At 39.1% G+C, this 23,802-nt stretch overlaps 1 protein-coding gene across 2 annotated transcripts in view; it reads right to left on the reverse strand.

Annotated features, from left to right (window-relative positions):
• Nucleotides 1-23,802, reverse strand: part of ARMH3 (armadillo like helical domain containing 3) — a 219,401-nt gene that overhangs the window by 134,136 nt on the left and 61,463 nt on the right. For both annotated transcript variants that reach the window (XM_049855289.1, XM_049855291.1), the window contains exons 16-20: nt 22,702-22,760; nt 21,145-21,210; nt 20,173-20,242; nt 19,051-19,111; nt 4,991-5,079 (exon numbers count right to left, since the gene is read on the reverse strand). In XM_049855289.1, the coding sequence (XP_049711246.1) occupies nt 4,991-5,079; nt 19,051-19,111; nt 20,173-20,242; nt 21,145-21,210; nt 22,702-22,760 (345 nt within the window). The remainder of the gene's footprint in view (nt 1-4,990; nt 5,080-19,050; nt 19,112-20,172; nt 20,243-21,144; nt 21,211-22,701; nt 22,761-23,802) is intronic.

The following is a 23,802-nucleotide window of genomic DNA, read 5'->3' on the forward strand; positions in this document are numbered from 1 at the left end:
AAAGCTGTAACACTCTCTACGTTTTCGATTTTTTCCCCAGTAGGTATCTGAAAGGTCAGGCCTTGTGCAATTTCTCTTTTTCACAAAGCTGTGAATGCTTTGGACGCTATTTAGCACAGTGAAGCTGAACAGGTTGTTTTGGGGGCTTTGGGGGCCTTTCTTCCTGCAGGGAGGCAAATGTTGCCCAGTGATCTGCGTCTGAGCATAGGAGTCAGGAACTCTAAGTTCTAATCACGACTCTATTTAATATCTCGTTCTACTATCCTTGGCAAGTCACTTAACCCTTCTGTATCTCCACTCCCTTCCCCAACAAATGGGGATAAAAATAATGACTTATTACCCAGGGATATGGCAGAATGAAAGAGTAAGGACTGTGATCCATAGATAAATGTCGAGTATGAAATACCAGTATAAATCTGCCTTTAAATGAACCCATGTTTTCAGGCTGTGGAAAGCCACACTATTTAAATGCAGGCTGCCTCCCCAGCGCCCCTTCTGCCATCAGTGGAAGTAAAATAAGCTGACTTTGTAAAGCTCTGTCCAAGTATTTCCCTCTCCAGCAACTACACGCTTCTCTCTAAACAGTCTGGTCATCCTTCAGTTAACGGCTTGGAAACCTTTAAGGTTTCCATTTTTACTTGATTAAAAGCAATACATACATTGTAGGTAAGGAAAAAGATAAAGAGAAACTACCCACTGCTTCCTTTCATATCAATAACTTGAGTAAAACTAAGCTGAATGGCTGTCTCTATCAAAGGTGATAGTCTCAGCTCAAGAGAAACATGACAACAAACATCCTACTGGGTTCTATCATTATTTATTATTATTATTCTGAGGACCAAACACAATATTGTGCTGCTTTAAGAAAATGTTGATTTCTTATTAGTGGAAATTCTATGTAACCATTCAGTCATTTATTTATTCATTTAAATGTTTTCTGAGCCTCTACTAAAAGTCAAGCAGGCTGCTGGGGAAAAACAATGATTAAAACACAGGGCCGGTTCTCCAGGAACTTTTTTTAGAGGAAAGATAGATATTTAAACAAACCATTGCATAAACATATGCAAACACAGCAAAACAATGTGATATGCTAAAATAGAGGCACAAAGTGCTACAGGAACACACAGGAAATAAAACATAGTGAACAAAATGGCCTTCAGCCTTAAGAAGTTCAGAGAAAAGGTTGCTAAAGCTCCCAGTAGTAATGCAGTAAGACCAGTAAATAAAAATATTTAACCAGATGCTAAGATGTTCTGTGGGAACAGAATTCATCAGGAGGCTATGGAACATAAAATTAAGACAGGGGTTCTTAACATGAGGTCATGGATGGGCTGCTACCTCAAATGATCTGTAAAATGTGTGGATGTGTAAATGGGCATTTTTCTGGACAGAGACCATAGCTTTCATCGTAGTCTTAAAAGTAAAGAACGATTTCACTTGGACCTTATCCTAATATTCTAATACCCAGTTTTCTCATACCCATCAGTGGAGAGTTTTAAGACCTAACTCTTTACTCACACCAGGAGATCTGGGTAGCCTAGAGGTCAGGCAAGAGCTTTTGAACTTTCCATGATGTGGTGAAAAACAGTAATTGCAGGAAAAGAGGCCAGTGCAGACAGGTAGGACCTCCTCCTTTCCATACTCTAGTTGAAGAGAGCCTAAATATATTTCCCACGTACTCAGATACCATGGTGATAAGCAACATTATAAATAGACAGCGGCAGCCCGGGCTAAGTCAGGGCTTGAATCTGTAAAACCAACAGTAGGGAAAGCATATTAGACAAGATTGAACCCCCAACTAATACAGCTGGTTCCTCCTTACCCATACGACCAACTCTGGGAATTCCACATAAGAATTCAGAAGGGAACTTCTGGCTGCCTCCCGAAATAGAGAGCTGCTGTAGTCAGACAGCTTACGACTAAAAATTAAAACTCAAAGTGCAGTGATACTAAACACCCACACTGACAAACAGCATTTGGACCCTAGTGGATTGCTTCCTAGACGCCCAAGGGCTTCTGTCTGTGTGTCCGATCTAACAACATATGCCTTAACAATCTTATTCATTAATAAAATTCAATTTTCAATTACAGTTTGCAGCACATACATTGACAAGCATATATACACGTAAGTATACTTATCATGATGAGTTTTACACACTTCCCTCAAATCCGTACGTCTAGAAAGCAAAGAAAGAGTAAAAACATGGGCATACCAACATACGAGGGGTAGTGCCAGCCAAGGAGTGGGTGTATCCACCACAAAAAGAAAATTTTTTTATGGTAGCCACACTTATATTCGCTGCTTGCAATATTATACATTATTACAGGCTTTGACTGCATCAGAGGTAGTGCTATATTTTGCAGCTTTCCTTAACACCTGCTGCTCAGCATCTCACTGTACACTCCACGTATGAACAATGGACCCAGGGTTCCAGGAGGGCTCACCCAGTCTATATGTGAAAAGGAGATAGCCTCACTTGACAGAGAACTCTGGTCAAATGCCTATGCCTTAAAAACAAGCAGTCATCTATGGCTCACTAAGGACACATACCCTTCTTCTCGATCCATCAAGGGTCTCAGAAAGCCAACCAATCAGTTCTGAGATAGCACATAATTACAAAGCTGAATGTGAAAAAAGGTACTCAAAGACAAAGTCAGCTGACCAACACAGAATAAAGAATGGTCTCTTTCTTTAAAAATTTTCTAGCCAGAAAGGAAAAATGCCAAGTGCCAAAAATGATAAATATAAAAGACATGTTTAAATCTTTTTAAATGATAATGTCTGCTCAAGCAAAAACATTGACAAGTATTCTGGGGTTTATAACATATGTAAAAGTAAAATATATGATGATAATAGCACATAGGACAGGAAAAGCATTTCATAAGAATAAAGGGGTCAAATTTATCAAGAGGGCAAGGGATACAAGGTGAAGGCAGGAGGGTAATGGGAAGTCCAGGGAGACAGACCAAGGTGACAGGAGAAGGCAACGGAATAGGACAATACGGAAGTGGACAACAGGTATGAGGATGGGAGAAAAGCCAGAGAAATCACAGAGGCCAGAGGTAGAATAGCTAGGACAGAAAGGAGAGAAAAAAGATAAAATAAAATTTTTTTTAAATAAAGAGAAAATAAAACCAGAAAGGAATCAGAAGCAGGCAGAAACAACTACGACTGTAAAACCAGTATAAACCTGTATAAAGCAGAAACCTGTCAGAGAAGGAAAACTCAAATATTTTCTACTAAAACAAGCGATAGAAAAGTGGTAAAACTGCGCCCTGTCAAAGACGTAAAACTTGCGAGACTTGGAAAAACAAGGCCATCCCGTCAAGTTGTGACTCTCACAGGTTTCACTGTACTACCAATTGCTTAATAACTACAAAGTGTAACTTTATCCCAGCTATAAACATAAACCATTTGTACTTGTTTTAATCCTACAACTATGCCATAATCTACAAACAAGCATCATTTTTTAGTTTTTTCTTTAATCTTAGGCTTTTAAAGCTTGACAACCACGTAAGTATCCACTGGCAACAGTAGTCCTTTATATTAAAAAGAATTGCTGCTACTTAAAAACTTCTAAGGAGCCCTGGTGGCAGACTGGTTAAGCACTCGGCTACTAACTGATCGGTTGGCAGTTCAAACCCACCAGCCCTCCATGGAAGAAAGATGTCGCAGTCTGCTTCCGTAATGATTACAGCCTTGGAAACCCTATGGAGCAGTTCTACTCTGTCCTATAGGGAGCTTTGAGTCAGAATTGACTCGACAGCAACAGGTCTGGTTTTTTTGGTTTTAAAAACTTCTAACTTTAGTCATTTTAATCTCTTTTGATCTCTCTTCAGCTCTTCTGACATCCCTCAATCTCAAACTCTGACACAATCACAAAACATACTTTTCTCTCCTAAAATAGCAAAATATCGCTATTGCCAATTAGTGTTATTCTCCTACTCCTCGTTCACCACCATAGACAGTAACTGCAAAGAACTTGCTAATCCATTAATTAAAGATCTCTACTTCCCATTATGGAGGACTAAATTTAGAAAGCCAAATTGGGTTAGAAGGAAACCATGTGTCACAACAAGCAAGACAATTTCCATGGAATGGGGCTGGGGTGCTGGCCTGTTTCTTGTAAAGACTCTGACACTAACACACACTCCTCTGCTGAGAATACAAAGAAGCCCTCTTATGGGTGTGGCAACCATTTATCACTATAATCTTCTGGAGAAAATTTTATTGTACCATCGGGTCACAAAAGCCACAGGACCCATCAGCAAGCAACTGCCTCAGGAAGCATGTTGCCCCTGCTTTCCTGAAACCCCCAATTTAGTCACACAAAAGAAAGGGGTGGCAAGCCAGCATTAATTATACCCTTAGAGAAGTGCCACTTCCCGCCTGTAGGGGTGGTAGTGACTTTACTGGGCTACCAAATGGATAAGAAGACAAAAGTAAACACTGTAATTTGCTGTTTTTGTCTCTGGCACAGGGGGAGTGGTATAATCCACACTGTCTGTAAACAGTAATAATGCCAGATGTAACACAAAGAACAGGATTCCCCCCATGTCCCCACCCCCACCTCCACCCCCTCTCCCTATGACATTCCTCCTGAGATTACTCATCTTGAGGAAACACACAGAAGCTCCCTATACTCCATATGCTACTACCAAATGGAACAGAGGGAGAATCCAGGTTTGTACTGACTCCTTCTAACTCATGCTCCCTCAAGGGAACTCAAGAAGTATTCAATCGTCTCCACCCAGCTGACAAAAAATAGAGGGAGGACAAGGAACAGGAGAGAAAGTGTGGAATAGGTATGCAACACACCCAGGTGTGAATTAGGAAAAGGCTGAAATGTCAAAAAATGATGAAAAGTATAAATGAAAAAAGAAGCATCCTAAACAAACTAAAAAGATTTTTAAAAATTTATCTTGAACCCAGCCCTAGGGGATCATAAGAGGTATAGGAAGAGAGAATAAATTCCAAAGAAAAAGTTACCTGACCAGAGCTCCCGCCAGGTGTAATGCAGGCGTACTCTACACTTCTTCTGGTAGCAAAGCAGTTTATGTACTACCTGAATGCAGCGTCTACAAGAGAGAAACAGGAAAACTGGGGTAAGCCTGAGAACATGGTGCAAACTCACCACAGATTTCTTTCTTTAGTGAGGCAGCAGTTTTGCTAAGCCACTGAAGACACTGGATATAAATATACACATGCAAAACAAGGAACTTCTACCTGCAGCTCTTTTGATGGATAAATACATACACAATGCTTACACTACCCTTTCCCTTTACCACGGAGAAAAAGGGGCTGGAACCACTTATAGATCAATAGCCAATTAGGCACCACTGATAAAATTCCCTTAAGCATCTTTCCGGGAAGGAAGGATGTGGCAGACACAGGATGCAAAAACACAAAATTATAGATCTTAAGCTTCTAGATCTATTTAAATTTAAGTTTTTTATTTAAACAAAATTTAAATTTAATTTATAGTTAACTTACATTTTATTTACATTAAAAAATACCTCATAAAAATTAAAAACTTCTGTTAACCAAAAGACATTCCCAAAAAAGTGAAAAGACAAGCTACCAACTGGGAGATTATCTTTGGAAACCACATATTCAACAAGAACCTAATAACTAAAATATATAGTACAAAACTTCAGCAACTTAACAACAAAAAGACAAATAGCCCAATCGTAAAATAGGAACAGGACTTGAATAGACATTTCACCAAAAAGGACATTGAAATGACCACCAGACACACGAAAAGACGCTCACCATCATTAGCCATCCGAGAGATGCAAACCAAAACCACAATGAGATACCATTACACTCCCACTAGGATGGCTAAGATTAAAAAAAAAAAAAAAAAAAACACAAAATAACAAATATTGGCAAGGATGTGGGGAGACTGGAAGCCTTACCCATTGCTATGGAAAACAATGTGGCAGTTCCTCAAAAAAACTAAAAATAGTACTACTACATGACCCAGCAACTCCACTCCTAGGTATATACCCAAAAGACCTGAAAGCAGAGACTCGAAGAGAGACTTGTACACAAATGTTCACTGCAGCACAATTCACAATAGCCAAAAGGTGAAAACAACCTAAATGCCCATCAACAGATGTATGGATAAACAAATGTTGTACATGCAATGGAATACTACTCAGCCAGGAGAAACGAAGTCTTGATACATGCTATAATATGGATGGAGCTTGAAGATATTATGCTGAGCGAAATAAGTCAACCACAAAAAAACAAATATTATATAACGTCACTAATATAAAAAGACAAGAAAAGAGAAATGTATAGAGAACAAAGTTTCTTAGTGGTTACCAGGAGTAGGAGGGAGGGGGAAAGAAGGGCTTAATGGTAACAGAAAAATCACATTGATTAAGGATAGGGTTGCACAGCTGATGATTGTAACTGCTGTCAATAAGGCGTACACCTGTAAAAAGTTGAACTGGCAAAAGCTGTGTGATAGATACATTTACAACAACAAAAACAGTAGCTGCTGAGGTTGCTTTTATACAATTAAAAACCTCATAGGATTTGGTTCCTTGGTTTAGAGGTTTAGCGTCATGGTTTCATGGGGCATCTCAGTTAACTGGCCTAATAACATGTTTAATGCTTCTGTTCTACCTCCTAGTTCGTTGTATAGTGCCTGAGGTCTTAAAGGCTTACAAGCAGTCATCCAAGGCACAAAAATTGGTCTCTATTCACCTGAAGCAACAGAGGAAGAAGGAAAATCAGAAACAAGAGGAGGGTATGGAATGTGTAGCTAACTGCCTCCATGAACAACTGCCTCCTTTGCCATGAGACCAGAAGAAGTGGATGGTACTGGCTACCATTACTGAACATTTTGATCAAAGATTCTATAGAAGAATCCTGATCAAAAGGAGGAAATGCAGAACAGAATTTACAATTCTCATGAACTCCAGACTTACTGGAGCAATGAAAGTTGGATGAATCCCTGAAACTCTTGCCCTGAGATACTCTTTAAAACTTAAACCAAAAATATCCCCTGGAGTCTTGTTAAAACCGAATAATAGTTTAGCTTGACTAGTAAAAAAATGTCAGCCTTGAGTATTATGCTCTTTTAAGAACTATCTATATGGGATGAAACTGACAACAGCAACTCAAAAGATTAGATAGGAGAAATAGAACTACCATACAACCCAGAAATCCCTCTCCTCGGAATATACCCTAGAGAAACAAGAGCCTTCACACAAACAGATATATGCACACCCATGTTTACTGCAGCTCTGTTTACAACAGCAAAAAGCTGGAAGCAACCAAGGTGTCCATCAACGGATGAATGGGTAAATAAATTGTGGTATATTCACACAATGGAATACTACGCATCGATAAAGAACAGTGACGAATCTGTGAAACATTTCATAACATGGAGGAACCTGGAAGGCATTATGCTGAGCGAAATTAGTCAGAGGCAAAAGGACAAATATTGTATAAGACCACTATTATAAGATCTTGAGAAATAGTATAAACTGAGAAGAACACATACTTTTGTGGTTGCGAGGAGGGGGAGGGAGGGAGAGGGTTTTCTACTGATTGATTAGTAGATAAGAACTGCTTTAGCTGAAGGGAAAGACAACACTCAATACATGGAAGGTCAGCTCAATTGGACTGGACCAAAAGCAAAGAAGTTTCCGGGATAAAATGAAGGCTTCAAAGGTCAGCGGAGCAAGGGCGGGGGTTTGGGGAACATGGTTTAAGGGGACTTCTAAGTCAATTGGCAAAATAATTCTATTATGAAAACATTCTGCATCCCACTTTGAAATGTGGCATCTGGGGTCTTAAATGCTAACAAGCGGCCATCTAAGATGCATCAATTGGTCTCAACCCACCTGGATCAAAGGAGAATGAAGAACACCAAGGTCACACGACAACTAAGAGCCCAAGAGACACAAAGGGCCACATGAACCAGAGACCTACATCATCCTGAGATCAGAAGAACTAGTTGGTGCCCGGCCACAATCGATGACTGCCCTGACAGGGAGCACAACAGAGAACCCCTGAGGGAGCAGGAGACCAGTGGGGTGCAGACCCCAAATTCTCATAAAAAGACCATACTTAACGGGCTGACCGAGACTGGAGGGATCCCGGCGGTCATGGTCCCCAAACCTTCTGTTGGCACAGGACAGGAACCATCCCCGAAGACAACTCATCAGACATGAAAGGGACTGGACAGTGGGTAGGAAAGAGATGCTGATGAAGAGGGAGCTAATTATATCAGGTGGACACTTGAGACTGTATTGGCATCTCCTGTCTGGAGGGGGGATGGGAGGATAGAGAGAGTTGGAAGCTGGCAAAATTGTCACGAAAGGAGAGACTGGAAGGGCTGACTCATTAGGGGGAGAGCAAGTGGGAGTACGGAGTAAGATGTATATAAACTTATATGTGACAGTCTGACTTGATTTGTAAACGTTCACTTGAAGCTCAATAAAAGTTAATAAAAAAAAAAAAGATTAGATAGGAACCTTAGGGAGCAGTGAATTTATGTTAATGGGGGAGTGAGATAGTTAAGGTTATGTGTCAACTTGGCTAGGCCATGATTCTCAGTGGTTTGGTAGTTTTGTAATGACATAATTTGGAAGTTATATAATGATGTTGTCATCCTCCATTTTGTGATATAATGTAATCACCTCCCTATTGTGATCTGATGTGATCAGCCAAACAGTTGTAAGGGGAGTTTCATCAGGGGTGTGGTCTGCATCTGATGTATGTGGATGTTCTGTCAAAGCTCACTGGCTTTTGCTCTCCCTTGGATCCTGCATCAAACTCATCATTCTCTGCAGATTTTGGGATTCGCCTGCTTCCGCAACCCCGTGAGACAGCAGCCTTCTATCTGATCTGCTGATTTTGGATTCGTCAGCCCCTGCAACCACTAGAGTCAGAAGAAGCCTCCAGCCTGACACCTGACCCACGGATTTGAGACTTGCCAGCCTCCACAACTGTGTAAGCTGTTTCCTTGAGATAAATCTCTCTCTCTTTCTCTCTCTCTCTATACAGGCTTTACTGGTTTTGCTTCTCTAGAGAACCCAGCCTAAAACCAGGAGGAACAACTCAGAAAAGGAGGGTAAAATGGCTGTACAACTCAAAGAATGTAATTAATGTCACTAAACGGTACATGTAGAAACTGTTGAATTGGTGTTGCGTATATTCTCAACAACAACCAAATAAATTTTTTAAAATACTAAGAATTCAGTTCCTCAGTTGTATTAACAACACATCAAGTGTTCAATAGCCATATGTGGCTAATGGTCACCATACTGGACAGGATATACAGAACTTTTCTATCATCACAAAAAGTTCTATTGAATAGTGCTACTCTAGATCATTAAAATATTCAAAGTTATTCACATCCTAACAATGTCTGTTTTTAAGGTTGAGATGAATGATATTTTTAAAATTATAAACACAAAAATATTTTTTTCATTCTTACTGGGGCAGGATTTTGAAAGCTTAAAAAGCCATTGTTGAATACAACTTGAAGACATGAAGACAGACTTAGCAGCAGATCTCATTTTAAAACAATTTTTGAAGGACTTGCTTTGACAGGGTTAATAATATTGTTAAAATTAAAAAGATTAAAAAATATTTTTCAATTAAAAGTTTGATTTAAAAAAAAGCCATGTCTGAAATCACAAAATGAAATATTGATAAAATTTGCTTCCTAAAAATGAAAATCTTTTGTTTGATAAAGTTTTTAATAATTAAAATAAAAAAGCAAACAATATGGGAAATTATATTTGTTATCAAATGACACAAAAGTGTTACTATATAGAAGTTCATATAAATCAACAAGAGAAACAGTATAAGAATGATGTTCAAAGGAAATGGTCAAAAGAGTCCCTCATACCCCAAAAAAGGGAAATATGGAAAGTTGACACTCTTTTATAATGTTCAACTTCATTTAAAAAACAGCATATTAAAACAAGGTTCTGCTTCTGTGGATCAAATTAGTCTCGATTTTAATGCTGACAAAGGTACAGCAGAACAGCCACTCATACATTATAAAGGAAAGTATAAATTGATTTGGAGCCCTTTTAGAAGGCAATCTGGAAATCTCTTTCAATAGTTTTAATAATGTTTATATTCTCTGACCCATTAATACCATTCCAGGGAATTGAGCTTTAATTCAGAATGAAAAAAGAAGAGCTTTATACAAAAAGATGTTCATTGTCATCTTTTTTACAATGAAGGAAAAATGGAAACAACTGTAGAAAGAATGTCCAATGCTGAGAGAACAGCAAGTAAATCATTACACATAAGTATATTCTTGAAGAATTTTTCACAACACAAGAACATGTTATGTTATAATGGTGAGTGAAAAAAACAGTACGCAAAATTTATATAATTAAATATATGATAATGGTCATAACTATATTCAGAGACATAGTAAAAAGATTTTAGTTTTGATGTTACCAGTGGCTGCCTTTTTTGGGTGGCAGGATTATAGGTGAGTTCTGGTCTTTCTCTTCTTCTGATTTCTCTAAATTTTCTACAAGTATATTTTACTTTTACAACTAAGAAACACACCATTTTAAACAAATTCATTTAAAATAGTTAATAACATCTTCTGGAAATGGGCAGGAGAGAAATTTTTGGAGAATAGAAATGCTCTATATTACAAGAATGCATACATTTGTCAAAACTCATCAAACTATTCATCTCACTGCAATCCCATTTATAAGTCCTTGGCAATAAGGGTCTAGAAATCCAATAGGCAGGTTGTGAGAGAATAGTATGGAGAAAACCTGCGTGTTAATCTGTGAACAAAGAACCTAAGTATTCAAGGTTTTACACTGTCATTTCTTAAACCAAGTTAATGTCCCTCCTACTTTTGTCAGAGGGGGAAAAGTTCAATCAAAAACAAAAACTTTTGCTATGGTAAGATGTAGAGAAATTAGAAACCTCATACATTGCTGGTAGAAATGTAAAATGGTGGAGCCACTTTGGAAAACAGTTTGGCAGTTCCTCAAAAGGTTAAACATAGAGTTACCACATAACCCAGCAATTCTACTACTCGGTATAGACCCAAAGGAAATAAAAACTATGTCCACACAAAAAGGTGTACACAGATGTTCACAGTAGCATTATTCATAATAGGTAAAAAGTAGAAACAACTCAAATGTCCATCAACTGATGGATGGATAAATAAAATGTGGTACTCCCATAAAATGGAATATTAATCACCATAAAAAGAAATGAAGTACTGATACATGCTAAAATAGAGACGAAAATTGAAACTATCATGTTAAGTCAAAGAAACCCATTACAAAAGGCCACATACTTTATGATTCCACTTATATAAAATATCAAGAATAGGCAAATCTATATAAACAGAAAGTATTTACGTGGTTATCTAGGGCTGGGGAGGTTTGTCAGCAAAGAAGATGTGGGACGTGGCTGCTAACGGGTATGGGATTTCTTTACAGGGGAACAAAATGTTCTAAAATTAGAGGCGATGGTTGCACAGTCCTAGGAATATACTAAAAAACATTGAGTTCTATACATTAAATGGCTGAATTGTATGACATGAATTATATCTCAATAAAGTTGTTTTAATAAAAAATTTGTAGCTTGGGCTTTCAAATTGTTAGGAAATGGTAAGCTACAGTTTTCACGGCAATGTTCAGTTTAATACATTCTATTTTTTTTTTATAGCTAGGTATACTTGGATTCCTGATTACACCATTAAATGTCCACTTTAATATTCAGCCTGTGTAATGTAGATAAATTGGTGCTTCTCATTTAAGGCATTAGCTTTTATATTTCCTATTTTGCAAACTTGATGTTCAATTAACTGGGATCTCAGTCTTTAGAATTACTAGTGTTTGGAGGCCTCTAAATTACCTGCCTAAAATCCAGTGTCTTAACTAACTCCAGGCTCTTAAGCCTCACTTTGTCATATCCTCACTGCCCTACAGGTAATTAAATTAGGATAGTTAAGGAAGGGCTCGTTCACCCAGAGACCCAGGGCTTGGATTACATCCCCTCTGGAACTCTAGGTTCATCACACAAACCAAAAGGTTCAGAAGAAACTGTCAGACTTACCTTCTTCATTTATTCATTCATTCATTCAACAAATATTGACTGAATACCAACTCAACATTTAGTATTTGTTATGAGTTAAACTGTGTCCTCCCAAAATATGTATTGGAATCCTAACCCCTGTATGTGTGGATATAATCCCATTTGGGAATAGAGGTTTCTTTGTTATGTTAACGAGGCCATACTGGTATAAGGTATGTCTTAAGCCAATCACTTTTGAGATATAAAAGATTAGGCACAGAAGAAAGAAGTACAGATGGGGCAAGATAGATGCCATGGCCACATAAAAATTGCCAAGGAGCAGAGGAATAGAAGCTGAAAAGAGACAAGGACTTTCCCCTAGAGCCAACAGAGAGAGAGGGCCTTCCCCTTGAGCCTGTGCCCTTTGAAACTGTGAGAAAATAAGTTTCTGTTTGTTAAAGCTACCCACTTATGATATTTCTGTTACAGCAGCACTAGTTAACTAAGACAGTATTTAAATCTTATAACTAAGTTGCAAAGTTTTTGAAAACTGGACCCAGATAACATAACTAGATTCAGACAAATGAAAGACGCTTTTTTTCCACTTAGACAACTTAGACAGTGCTCCATCTTGAAACTCGACATGGAAGAATGAGGCAGAAATGGAACAGACAAAATAAGCAAGGAAGGACATGTTGCAAAGCAAAAAATGGCTTGTCTCCACCTTGGCTGGTCTATGTAAGTTTTCTAATATGCCCTAATTGCAATTCAGCTGAACGGCAGCTTCAAGTAAAGGACACTTCCAGAGATGGCACTGAGGCTCTGTCAGGTTATATGGCTTTAATCTGAGACAAAGAGTTAATCTGAGCCCCTACTAACTTCAGCAGACACTTTATCAATCTGTTGGATATCGGTTTGACAACTCATAAAATCAATCAAAAACAGGTGGTAGCTAACTGCATGGGCTTCTTAGCAGAGAGGCAAAGAGGAAGGCAGAAAGAACACTACCGGCCTCCCTCTGTGGAGTTAGACCCAAATGCACTAGCTGGAGGAATTAAACTGCCTGACAAGAGATCAAAGACACAAACAGGTTGAATTAAATTTATAAATTAAAGTCCTAAAGTTACTCTTTTCTGAAAGTTTTCAGAATATTCTCAGTAATAGGCCTACATTGCTACCTTTCTAGCTATACTCCCTGACCCATTACTCATTATCTCTGAGTTCTTCTCACTCTCTGCAGCTCTAAGTGGTCTTGCAGGAGCCTCTCAGACAGGATTTTAATGAGAGGGCTATGTAAACAGATCTTTCTTAAATGACTTCCATATCATAAAAAGAAATGCAGTTCTGATTCATGCTACAACACAGATGAACCCTGAAAACATTATGCTGAGTGAAATAACACAGACACAAAAGGAAAAAAAAAGTCTCCATTAATAGACGAATGGATAAATAACATGTGGTGTAGAGAGATTAGAGCAAGCAATTAGAGCAAGTGATTAGAGATTAGAGAGATTAGAACGAGCAATTAGAGCAAGCAATTAGAGAGATTAGAGCAAGTGATTAGAGATAAGAGCAGAGATTAGACAGATAAGAGTGAGTGATTGACCGAGATTAGAGCCATTAGAGCGAGATTAAAGAAGTTAGAGTGAGAGATTAGAGAGATTGGAGCAATTAGTGCGAGTGATTAGATTAGAGCAAGCAATTAGAGGGAGCAATTAGTGTGACTAGAGCACTCGATTAGAGTGATTAGAGATTACAGTGATTAGAGATTAGAGCGAGAGATCAGAGCGAGAAATCACAGCAAGTGATTAGAGAGATTACAGCAACAGATTAGAGTGAGAGATTAGAGATTAGAGGGACTAGAGCAAGAGATTAGAGAGATTAGAGCTAGTGATTAGAGCGGTTAGAGAGAGATTAGAGCCATTAGAGCGAGCGATTAAAGCAAGCAAGATTAGAGCAATTAGAGATTAGAGCAAGAGATTAGAGATTAGAACGAGCGATTAGAGCAATTAGAATGAGAGATTAGAGATCAGAGTGAGCGATTAGAGCAAGCAATCAGAGCAATTAGAGAGATTAGAAATTAGAGAGAGCGATTAGAGTGGTTAGAGCAAGACTAGAGCGAGATTAAAGTGATTAGAGCAAGAGATTAGAGAAATTAGAGCTAGCAATTAGAGACTAGAGCAAGCGATTAGAGCAATTAGCACAAGCAATTGGAGAGAGATTAGAGCGAGAGATTAAAGCGAATACAGCGAGCGATTAGAGCAAGACAGCAAGCAAGCGAGAGATAGAGAGATAGACACAATGGAATATTATTTAGCCATACAGAGAAATGAAGTTCTGATACATGCTGCAACATGGATAAACCCTGAAAACATCATGCTGACTGAAAAGACTTCTGTATCTTCAGGAGTGATATCAAAATATTTTATAAACCATACAGTAATATAAATTGACATATAAATCAATACATATATCAAAACCATTTAAATAATTCCCTTTTAGTCTCTAAATAAACTGAACTGTATCAGAACTTTACCAAGTGATATACATTATAGTGTAAATCACCCTAATAGTCTCCAAATCATTTGCTGATTTTTAGAAATTGTGGTGTAATCTTCTGTCTGTAGCAGTTGTCATTAGCTAAATGATGCCCTTGTTTGAGCCATGATTTGACTTAGGAATCTGTACCCTTCTATCAACTTCCCTACTAAATTGCAGTCTGAATCCACCAGCCGCTCCTTGGAAGTCCTATGGGGCAGTCCTACTCGATTAGAGGGTCGCTATGAGTTGGAATCGACTTGACAGCAAAGGCGTTTCTTTCTTTCTTTTTTTAGGTCCCTGGTGCTTTGTTGTAGCCAGCATGAGTGGCTGGGTGCTGCTGCTCATGCACCACCACCAGTTACATTCCTGGATGCTAGCTCTTCCTACCTGCCCTGGATCTCGACAGTCCGCACCTTGGCTCCACTGACAACGCCATCCCATCAACACTGAAATACTCTACAGCAGTAGTGAGATAATACCTACAACCCCCATCCCTGCTGCCATCATCCTCGATGGCAACGGGTTTGGGTTTTTATACTGGCTGAATATCTCCAAATTGACTGCTTCTTGGTGGTTTGTTTTATGCATGTACTGATTTCCTATTTCAAGACAGTTCCACTTTCTCCTGAAATCTTCTTGTAGGGTCCACCAAAGTCTGTATCTTTCTTCGGGTGCCTGTCCACAGGTTTCAGAATATCTCACATAGACAGAGTTTAAGTTTTCCAAAGAAAAGTAACTTAAAGGTGAGTCTGCTCTCCCAAAGACTCTCTCTCCTCACTCCCAAATTCTTTAACAGTGGTAGGGGTGGCACCTGGCAGTATGAACGAAGAAGTACAGCCAAGAGTGGAAATTAGTTAGTTGGGTTTTCCTACCTCTTACTGCTCCAGGCAAGACTTGGACTTTTCTTTCTTTTTTTTTTTTTGTATAAGCACCTCCCCCCATCATTGCTTTACCTACGCATTCATACACAGATCTGAAACTGTTCCGTTTCTGACCCAGATTCCAGCTTTGAGTATTAAGTCCTTCTATACTCCATATTTCTTCGTATTTCAGCAGGAGGATTATAAACTTATCTGAAATGGTAGAAATTCATTTTGCTTTCAGTTTCTCATTCTGCTGTATGCTGTTGAAAAGCAGTGCATAATGAGAAGTGTGAGCAGCAAGCTGGCATGATGCCCAGGTGGGAGCAGATAAGTTCACCTAAAAAGGACCTGATGCTCCAAATACCAAAAACCAGAAACAGAGCTGGAAATAGACAGAGGAAGATCTGGGAATGTGCTCATGGGTAGTAATACAGGAAGTGAATTCAGCCTGAGGGTAGGACCTTCTGCTCAGCCTCTGCCAGCCTGATGCTTCATTATCTTCTCCATCTTCCCCAACCTCAGGATATTCAATTAGGGAGCGGGTGGAAAAAGCAACTGAGAAAGCAAGGCAATACAAAAACTCTTTTGAGGGTAAACTTGGGAACTATAGAAGCAGGATTTTTAAAACATGTACTGCATATTCACTGACTAGGAATGTGGCCATCTGGGTGGACAGATACATACCTGTAACTCTATAGTACTTACTGAACACATAATCTTACCACGTCATCCCCACCTTCATATGTTCTCCATTATCTACTTAATCTCTAAGCTTTTTCCTCTACGCTTTACTGTTTCTTCATGTACCGTATACTCTAGCTCCCCTGAATGACATTCTAGTCTCCAAACATGCCACACTTTCAAACCTCCAAGCCTTTGAACATGCTGGCCTCCCACTCCTCTATATGGAAACTCCTATTGTATCTTCGTGACTCAGGTCAAATGCCCTCTCCTGTGGTATCTTCTGATCCCCTAGTCAGCATGAGTCATTCCGGCACTCAAACAGCACTTTATACAGATCTTCCCCTTGTCACTTATCACAGTTGTGGTTAAAGAGTAAAGCCTCTGGGGTCAAAGAGACTTGAGTTTGAATCTTGATATGCAACTTGCTAGGTGTGCAACTGTGGTAGCCAGCCTCCATGATGGTTCCCAATGATCCTTACCTCCTGGTAGTCATGCCCTTGTGTGTAGGTCCTTCCCATACTATATCAGGGTTGGTTTGTGTGATCAATAGAACATAAGAGAAGCAATAATATGTCACTTGAGATTAGGTTATAAAAGACACTGTGGTTTAAATTCTTGTAAAAAGATCAGACTTCATGGTCTGGCTGAGACTAGAAGGACTCCAGAGGTCATGGTCCCCAGACCTTCTGTTAGCCCAAGACGGGAACCATTCCCAAAGCCACCTCTTCAGACTGGGCTTGGACTGGACTATGGCTTAGAAGGAAACCCTGGTGGTGTAGTGGTTAAGTGCTACAGCTGCTAACCAAGAGGTTGGCAGTTCAAATCCACCTGGTGCTCCTTAGAAACTCTATGGGGCAGTTCTGCTCTGTCCTGTAGGGTCACTATGAGTTGGAATCGACTCGACAGCACTGGGTTTGGTTTTTTTTGGGGGGGGGTTATGGGTTAGAAAATGATACTGGTGAAGAGTGAGCTTCTTGGATCAAGTAAACACATGAGACTATGCGGGCAGCTCCTGTCTGGAGGGGAGATGAGAGGGCAGAGGGGGTCAGAAGCTCGCCGAATGGACATGAAAATGGAGGGAAGGAGTGTGCTGTCTCATTAGAGGGAGAGCAACTAGGGATATACAGCTATGTGTATTTAAGTTTTTGTATAAGAGACTGACTTGATTTGTAAACTTCCACTTTAAAGCACAATAAAAATTAAAAAAATAATATAAAACTAAGCCAAAAAAAAAGATACTGTGGTTTCCATCTTGGACTCTCACTCTTTTTCTCTTTATCTCTTAGATTATTTGCTTTGGGTGAAGCCAGCTGCCATGTTGAGCAACGCTATAAAGAGGTCCATGTGGCGAGGAACTGATGTCTGTCAATAACCATGTTAAGTGAGCTTGGAAGCAGATCCTCCAGCCCTAGTCAAGCCTCACATGCCTGCAGCCCCAGTTAACACTTTCACTGCAGCCTCAAGAGAGTCCCTGAGCCAAAACCACCCAGCTAAGCTACTCCTGAGTTCCTGACCCACAGAAACTGTTTGTTAGATAATAAATGTTTGTTTTAAACACTAAATTTTGGGGTAATTTGCTATGCAGCAATAGGTAATTAATTCATCTGAAAAAGGACGGTAATAGCCTAGGATTCATAATAAGAAAATCTGGGCTCATTTCCAGGCAATGATGCTTACTAGCAGAATAATCCTGGGCAAAGCACTTCATCTCTTCAGCCTCGGTTTCCTTACTTGTAAAATGAGAAAACTGAGACTATAGTAATATATATTACAAAACAAATAGCATATCCTAATACTAGAACATAAGCTAATCAATCTAGAAATCAGTCTGTAGTAAAAATAAATCTGATCTTTAAGGTAATACTGTTCAGAGACCCTTGTACAAAATAAACAGAAAACTCACATGATAAGTGATATAAAAAGCAGCTTTTCATGGTCTTTGAATTAAGGATCATACTGACTTCTAAACACCCAAAAGATAAGAAAAAATGCAAGGTGCAACCCACTTACCTAAAAGTAAAATTTATATCATTATTTCGGACCTAGAAAACTAAGATTATATAGTCTACAACCCATCTAAAAAGCTAGAGGCCTACTCAGACTAAAATCCTTTATACCTCCCGAGACCCCCAGCCTGGCATTGGAATAAAGTATACTAAGTTTGCTATGTACCAAACTGTTCTCCTGCCAAAACAAAAATGGAGGTACCCATTCTGTTGTCAGATTCAATTTATATGCTTTTTAAGGAATAAAGATAATGTGTATGTTTGGGATCACACTAACCTGATGCAGCTGTTCTTGGTTGGGCATTAAAGATAGGACGAACACAGGAATGGCAAAGAAGAAAGAAAGCCTAAAGACTTAACCCTTATTAAAATAGGACAATTTTCAGTTGCCTCTAGTTATACTCACTGTAAAAAATTGTGATGGACAATCAGATCTCCTTAGGAGGCAGGAATCTTCCAGCTGTATTCATAGGCTATACAGTCAGCAGGGTTCTAGGTAGGCTGCTAGGACCATGGAGGCTAAGAATGGACCAGAAGCTCTCTGACCTCGCGTTACCTTCTAAGTACTGCTGACTCCTGTGATACCAAAGCCCAGAATGACTAAATGGTCTACTAGTACACCATATCTTTGGATTACAACAGCTCCCCATGATTACTGCTTCAATACATCAGCCCTGCTCTTCATGCAGTGTACTTAAAAGTGATATTGAAGTGCAGAATCCAAACTGTAATTTGTACTTTTCCCCCTTCTGGAAAGATACACAAATTCAGGCCATATATTGTTCCCTGACTCTTCCCCACACACACAAATGTATTTTTCTTGAAGGGACGCATATAAAGAAATCTTATGTGACTCCAAAATATCCTGTCACTTGATCCTATAAAATAGATTTTCACACTTTAAATGAACCATGTTACTTACACATAGAGATCCATAGGAAACTCCTTCATCATGTGTGTTACAATAAACTCTACCATCAAGTCTGAAAGGGGAAAGGATAAAAATTAGATCAATCAGAATGTCTCTGAGTTAGAAAAATGCCTCTGTGTACACCTTGCACTCATGTTGAATGGCATCCACTAACCACATCTGTATTTACATACACTTAAATTTATTTTATATAAGGCACTTTGTGCAACTGTTCACCAACTCTGCCACCTGAAAAGTAACAAGAAAATTAGTTCGCTCTCCTACTTCCATAAGAACACCTTGATCTGCCAATAAACCTAGATACAAAGAAGATTTTAGAGTACAGATATTTCATACTGTGGCACTTATGCAAAATACCAGAGGGAAATCATACTCTAAGAACAGAGCTATGAGGAAGAAATTATGGACCACATCTGTGCGACCAGAGACTCAGCTCTAAAGCTATGTCAGTCTATCCCATCTCACTATCACACTCAATTTGACAGGTAATTGACTGAAGGTCTATGGGGTTCTGGGTCAATAGAGGCTTATTATATAGTCTTATTAATTACTGTTTCTAAAATCAAGTAGACTTAGAAACAGGGCTGGATATCCAAGTGAAATGAGATTAAAAGTTCAGATAATTCCCCTGAGGAAAATGCAGAATTCTGGACAGACAAAATTAGCCAAGATACAGCCTTCTACCTGTCAGCTCTGTCAGCCTCATCGAAGCTTTATTTACTCAGAGGAAGCTTGTACATCTGAACCTTGAACTTCAAGCCTCCTGACCAGCTGACGTATCAATACGGACCAAGACAAGGCGGAAAGAATTTGAAATCTTGATCAGAATGATATATTTTACAAATTTAAACTATGCATCAAGCTTAGTCACAGACATTTATTCTCCGTGGAAAGATCTTTTTCTTTGAACAACAATGCCTTTTACTGACCACTTTACTCATTGGAGTTGTTTTAACAAACGTAACAATAAACATAGTTTCTTAGGCCAGAGAAGAAACACAGCTAGTAACTTCTCTGAGGAAGAAGCACATCAGTCAGGATTTATCCCTCATCTTAATCACGGAACACTGTAACTATCTTGGAAAAGTGATAATCTTGATGATACTCACTCACCCAGTACTGCACACACTAAAGGTCGGCAGGGAAGATTCTTGTCTGCTGCCTTCTTCCTGTGTCTCATAGGCTTCATACACAAAAAAAGAAATTAGTAGACACCTGAACTGCAATGCAATGGCTCTTCATCATTTTTTTCATGCAGATAAAATCACTACTATAGAGATGCTACCTTTTCTTTTTTTTTTTTCTAGTGGTGGGAGTGTGGTGGGACAGGGAGGACTTGTAAATGGTTCCCAATTATCAATGCAAGCCTGTGACAAAAACACAATTCACAGCAAGACAACAGCTCCAAAGGGTAGTACTGGAGCATACTACCAATGGAAAGCTGTTGTTTTTACTTTGATTGTATCTACACAAGTGACATTACTAACTATAAGAGAGGCACACTGGTATTTTTTCTATGATAATAAAATAATTAAGAAAAAGAAGAGGAGGAGGTGATGGCAGCAGGTGTGGGGGCAGCAACAGTAGCAATAGCAAAAAACAAGTTTCAAACCTAAACTTCATTATGCTATTTTTGAAAGTATCTCCAAGCTTTAGGAAATTCCCTAAATCTCCATATTCTATTTCCTCCACCTTGCAGATGAATGAATCAAAGTAGTATCTAGTCCTAACCAATCAAAAATCATATTACATTTTGAAGACAAAAGGCTTAGACACATCTCCTTACTGAAACCTATGTTACAGATACATTTCTAGTAATACTGCCATGAGTATACAGTCGTGGATCTTTCCATTCTCTCTTGAGTAAGAAACAGCTCCATGACACACACAAAAAAATCCCAATAATAGGCATGGGTCTATTAAACAGCAAAGTCAAGCAAGAGCCCCCTGGTACAACTTTTCCACCGACATTTGTTCGAGTAGAATCAATTTCTTCCTTCCCTCAACCCCTGCCAACACACTCATAAACATACACACACACAAAGGTTCCTCTAAGAAAAAACAAGAAGCAAAAGCCACACCTACCATTCTATGTAAGTTTACTCGAAAATTCATGTTGTCATCATGCAAAAATGCATTGGCATACTGATCCTAATAAAAATAAAAATAGAGAGGAAAATAAGGAGAGCTACACATAAGAAACTCAGTTTGTAAACTGTCACACTTCCTACAAATCCCTGGGCTTTAAGAACTACTTTCAAGATCAGTTGGAAAGCTACTGGGATGTGCTTAGAGTCTTTATGCCAAAGCCAGGAGATCTTACTTGGATGTAATTTCCCAGTGCGTCTAACTGGTCAAAAAATCTCTCAGTAAATTACAATGACAAAAATTAAGACACAGGGACTTGAGGCAAATGCTGAGAGGAGTCTGTTTTCCTATTTTCTCTTCCTTCCCATCTGTCCAAGGTGCCAGCTCTGTTTGTGACAGCTTGAAGGTTTTCATAGGGGCTGCAGGATGCATGTGCAGGCTCCACATGAGGCTCTATGAAGAAGAAGAAAGGTCTGTCCTCTGTTGGGAATGGGCTCAGCATAGTAGGAGAGAACTGCTATACAGGATACATGGCAGCAGGCAAGACCCTGTCTATCCTTGACCTTGCTGAAGACTGATGGAAAATCAAACACCTCTCACCATGGATTGGTAATAAACATCCCTTGGTCCTTTCCCAACACCTTTTGTGAAGATCTGACATGCCTACAGACTCCAATTACTAGGAACTGTTACAATTTATGAAAAACAACTCCTTCAAAGATTTTCTTAGAAAGATTTTTGAAAAGCAGTTACACTAGGCCCACTGCTAATAAGCAGCTCTTTTATAACCAGTTACCCCTAACCTTATGAAAAGTAGGTTATCTTTTCACAGAGGACATAAAAGGAAAAAGACTGAGAGATTTCAACTCCATGTGGACCACCTTTACTATTTTTTCTCAAGAGAGAAAAGAGGAGAGTAAGAAATGGTGAAGGGGGAGGTTGAAGCTATGTCAGCTCTAAACTGACTCAGGTTCTGTCATAGTTGCATAGCACCAAGATCCAGGGTGAGTCAATCAAATTAAACCAACCAAAGGTATCACCCTACAAAGCCAAAGCACCTTTTTTTTTCCCCCCTGTAGCTCTTGTTCTTCACCAAAATGCAAGCACGCCAACTTTACAGAGTTTATAACTCTCCTCTCTGGTTTTCTCTCAACTCCCCCATAGGAAACCTGAGCTCCTTTTTTAAAATTTGCTAAATGCAAAAGACTCAATGTGAACTATTTCAAAGGGGTGGAGTTTTTTTCCTAAAGAGGTATAAATCCCCTGTTTAAAACTCTTAAGAGCCAAAATCTTTCATCTCTTGATTACAGCAGTTGTCATAACATAATTCATTATTAATTCAGCTAACAAATATTAACTGAGTCTCTACTATGTGCCAAGCACTGAGAATGCAGTGGTGAAGGAGGCAAAGTCCCTTTGTCAGGGCTTACTTTCTAGTGAGAGGAGACAAACAATACAAAGGGGGAAGAGTTTCTGTCAAGACACAGGAACTGAGGAAAAATGGCAGGACAAGAGAGAACTTTATAAGATATTAGCTAATATCAGAAGACCTACCTCTGCAATACATGTAAGGATAATCAAACAGAGTTTGCCACTGTGAAGCCGGTGCTCATCTGTAAAGAAAAAATACACTCTTCTCTGTAAATCACCCAGACCATGTTTCTATAGCGAATACCGATGTGCATCATTAAAAAAAAAAATTCTCACTTTCTCTCCTCAAAAAATACATGAATGAAAATCAAGATACCACTAGGGTTCTCCTTGCTCCCCTTCCAGGCATAAGAATTCCCTATAAAGTTTTATTCTTAAGTATCCTGGTAGTTTGATGAACAGCTGACCATCTTCCTGAGAGCCATCTAATCCTTAAAATGGTTCCTATTGTCATGGCTCAAATCACTTTCAGAGCAGCCCTTTGCTTCTGAATGGCTAGGTCCATTCCCTTTCCCATCCCTCCCCATCCACCAGCTATAAGCATCACCATCTATACCCGCCTACTACGAAGTCTAGAAAGGTTTCATAACCATTGATAGCAAACCAGCAATGGAATCAAACAGAAATGAGAACTTCTAACTGGAGACCAGAGTACAGCCTATGCTTCTCCCTGCACTGTGCACATTACTTATGACCTGGAAAGCTGTGAACTCTTAATTTAATCTTTCTTCTGCCAAAGTTATTCACTCAACAAATACTTACTTAGAACTGACTACATGGCAGGCACTATCTTAGGTGCTAGAGATATAGCACTGAACTTAAAAGACAAGGTCCCTGGTCTCCCAGAATTCACACTCTAGTTATTAAAAAAAAGGGAAAAGGCAACCTCGAGAGCTGGGCTCTAAGCCTGCAAACAAAAGACCAAGAAAAAGCTACTCCATCACTGCCAACTGCCAAAGCTTATTCACTTTCCAAGAACTCTGTGGGTGAGGTGGTGGGAGTAGAGGTAAGAGGGCCATGCCAGCATATCCAAAACAGACAAGAGTCTCATGACATTTCAAATTAGATTTGACAAGGTCCAGATTGAAGTTCATTCCAGAAAAAAAAAAAAAATCTATTAAAAGAGTACACTGCTGTAGAAGTTGGCTAGTAGTACTCACCCTGACATTTACCTGTTTCTTCATCGAAGATGGAATCTATCAACTAAAGCTTGACGATTAGAAG

The sequence above is a fragment of the Elephas maximus genome, chromosome 16, assembly GCF_024166365.1.
Source record: "Elephas maximus indicus isolate mEleMax1 chromosome 16, mEleMax1 primary haplotype, whole genome shotgun sequence".
In the NCBI taxonomy this organism is placed as follows: Eukaryota; Metazoa; Chordata; class Mammalia; order Proboscidea; family Elephantidae; genus Elephas; species Elephas maximus.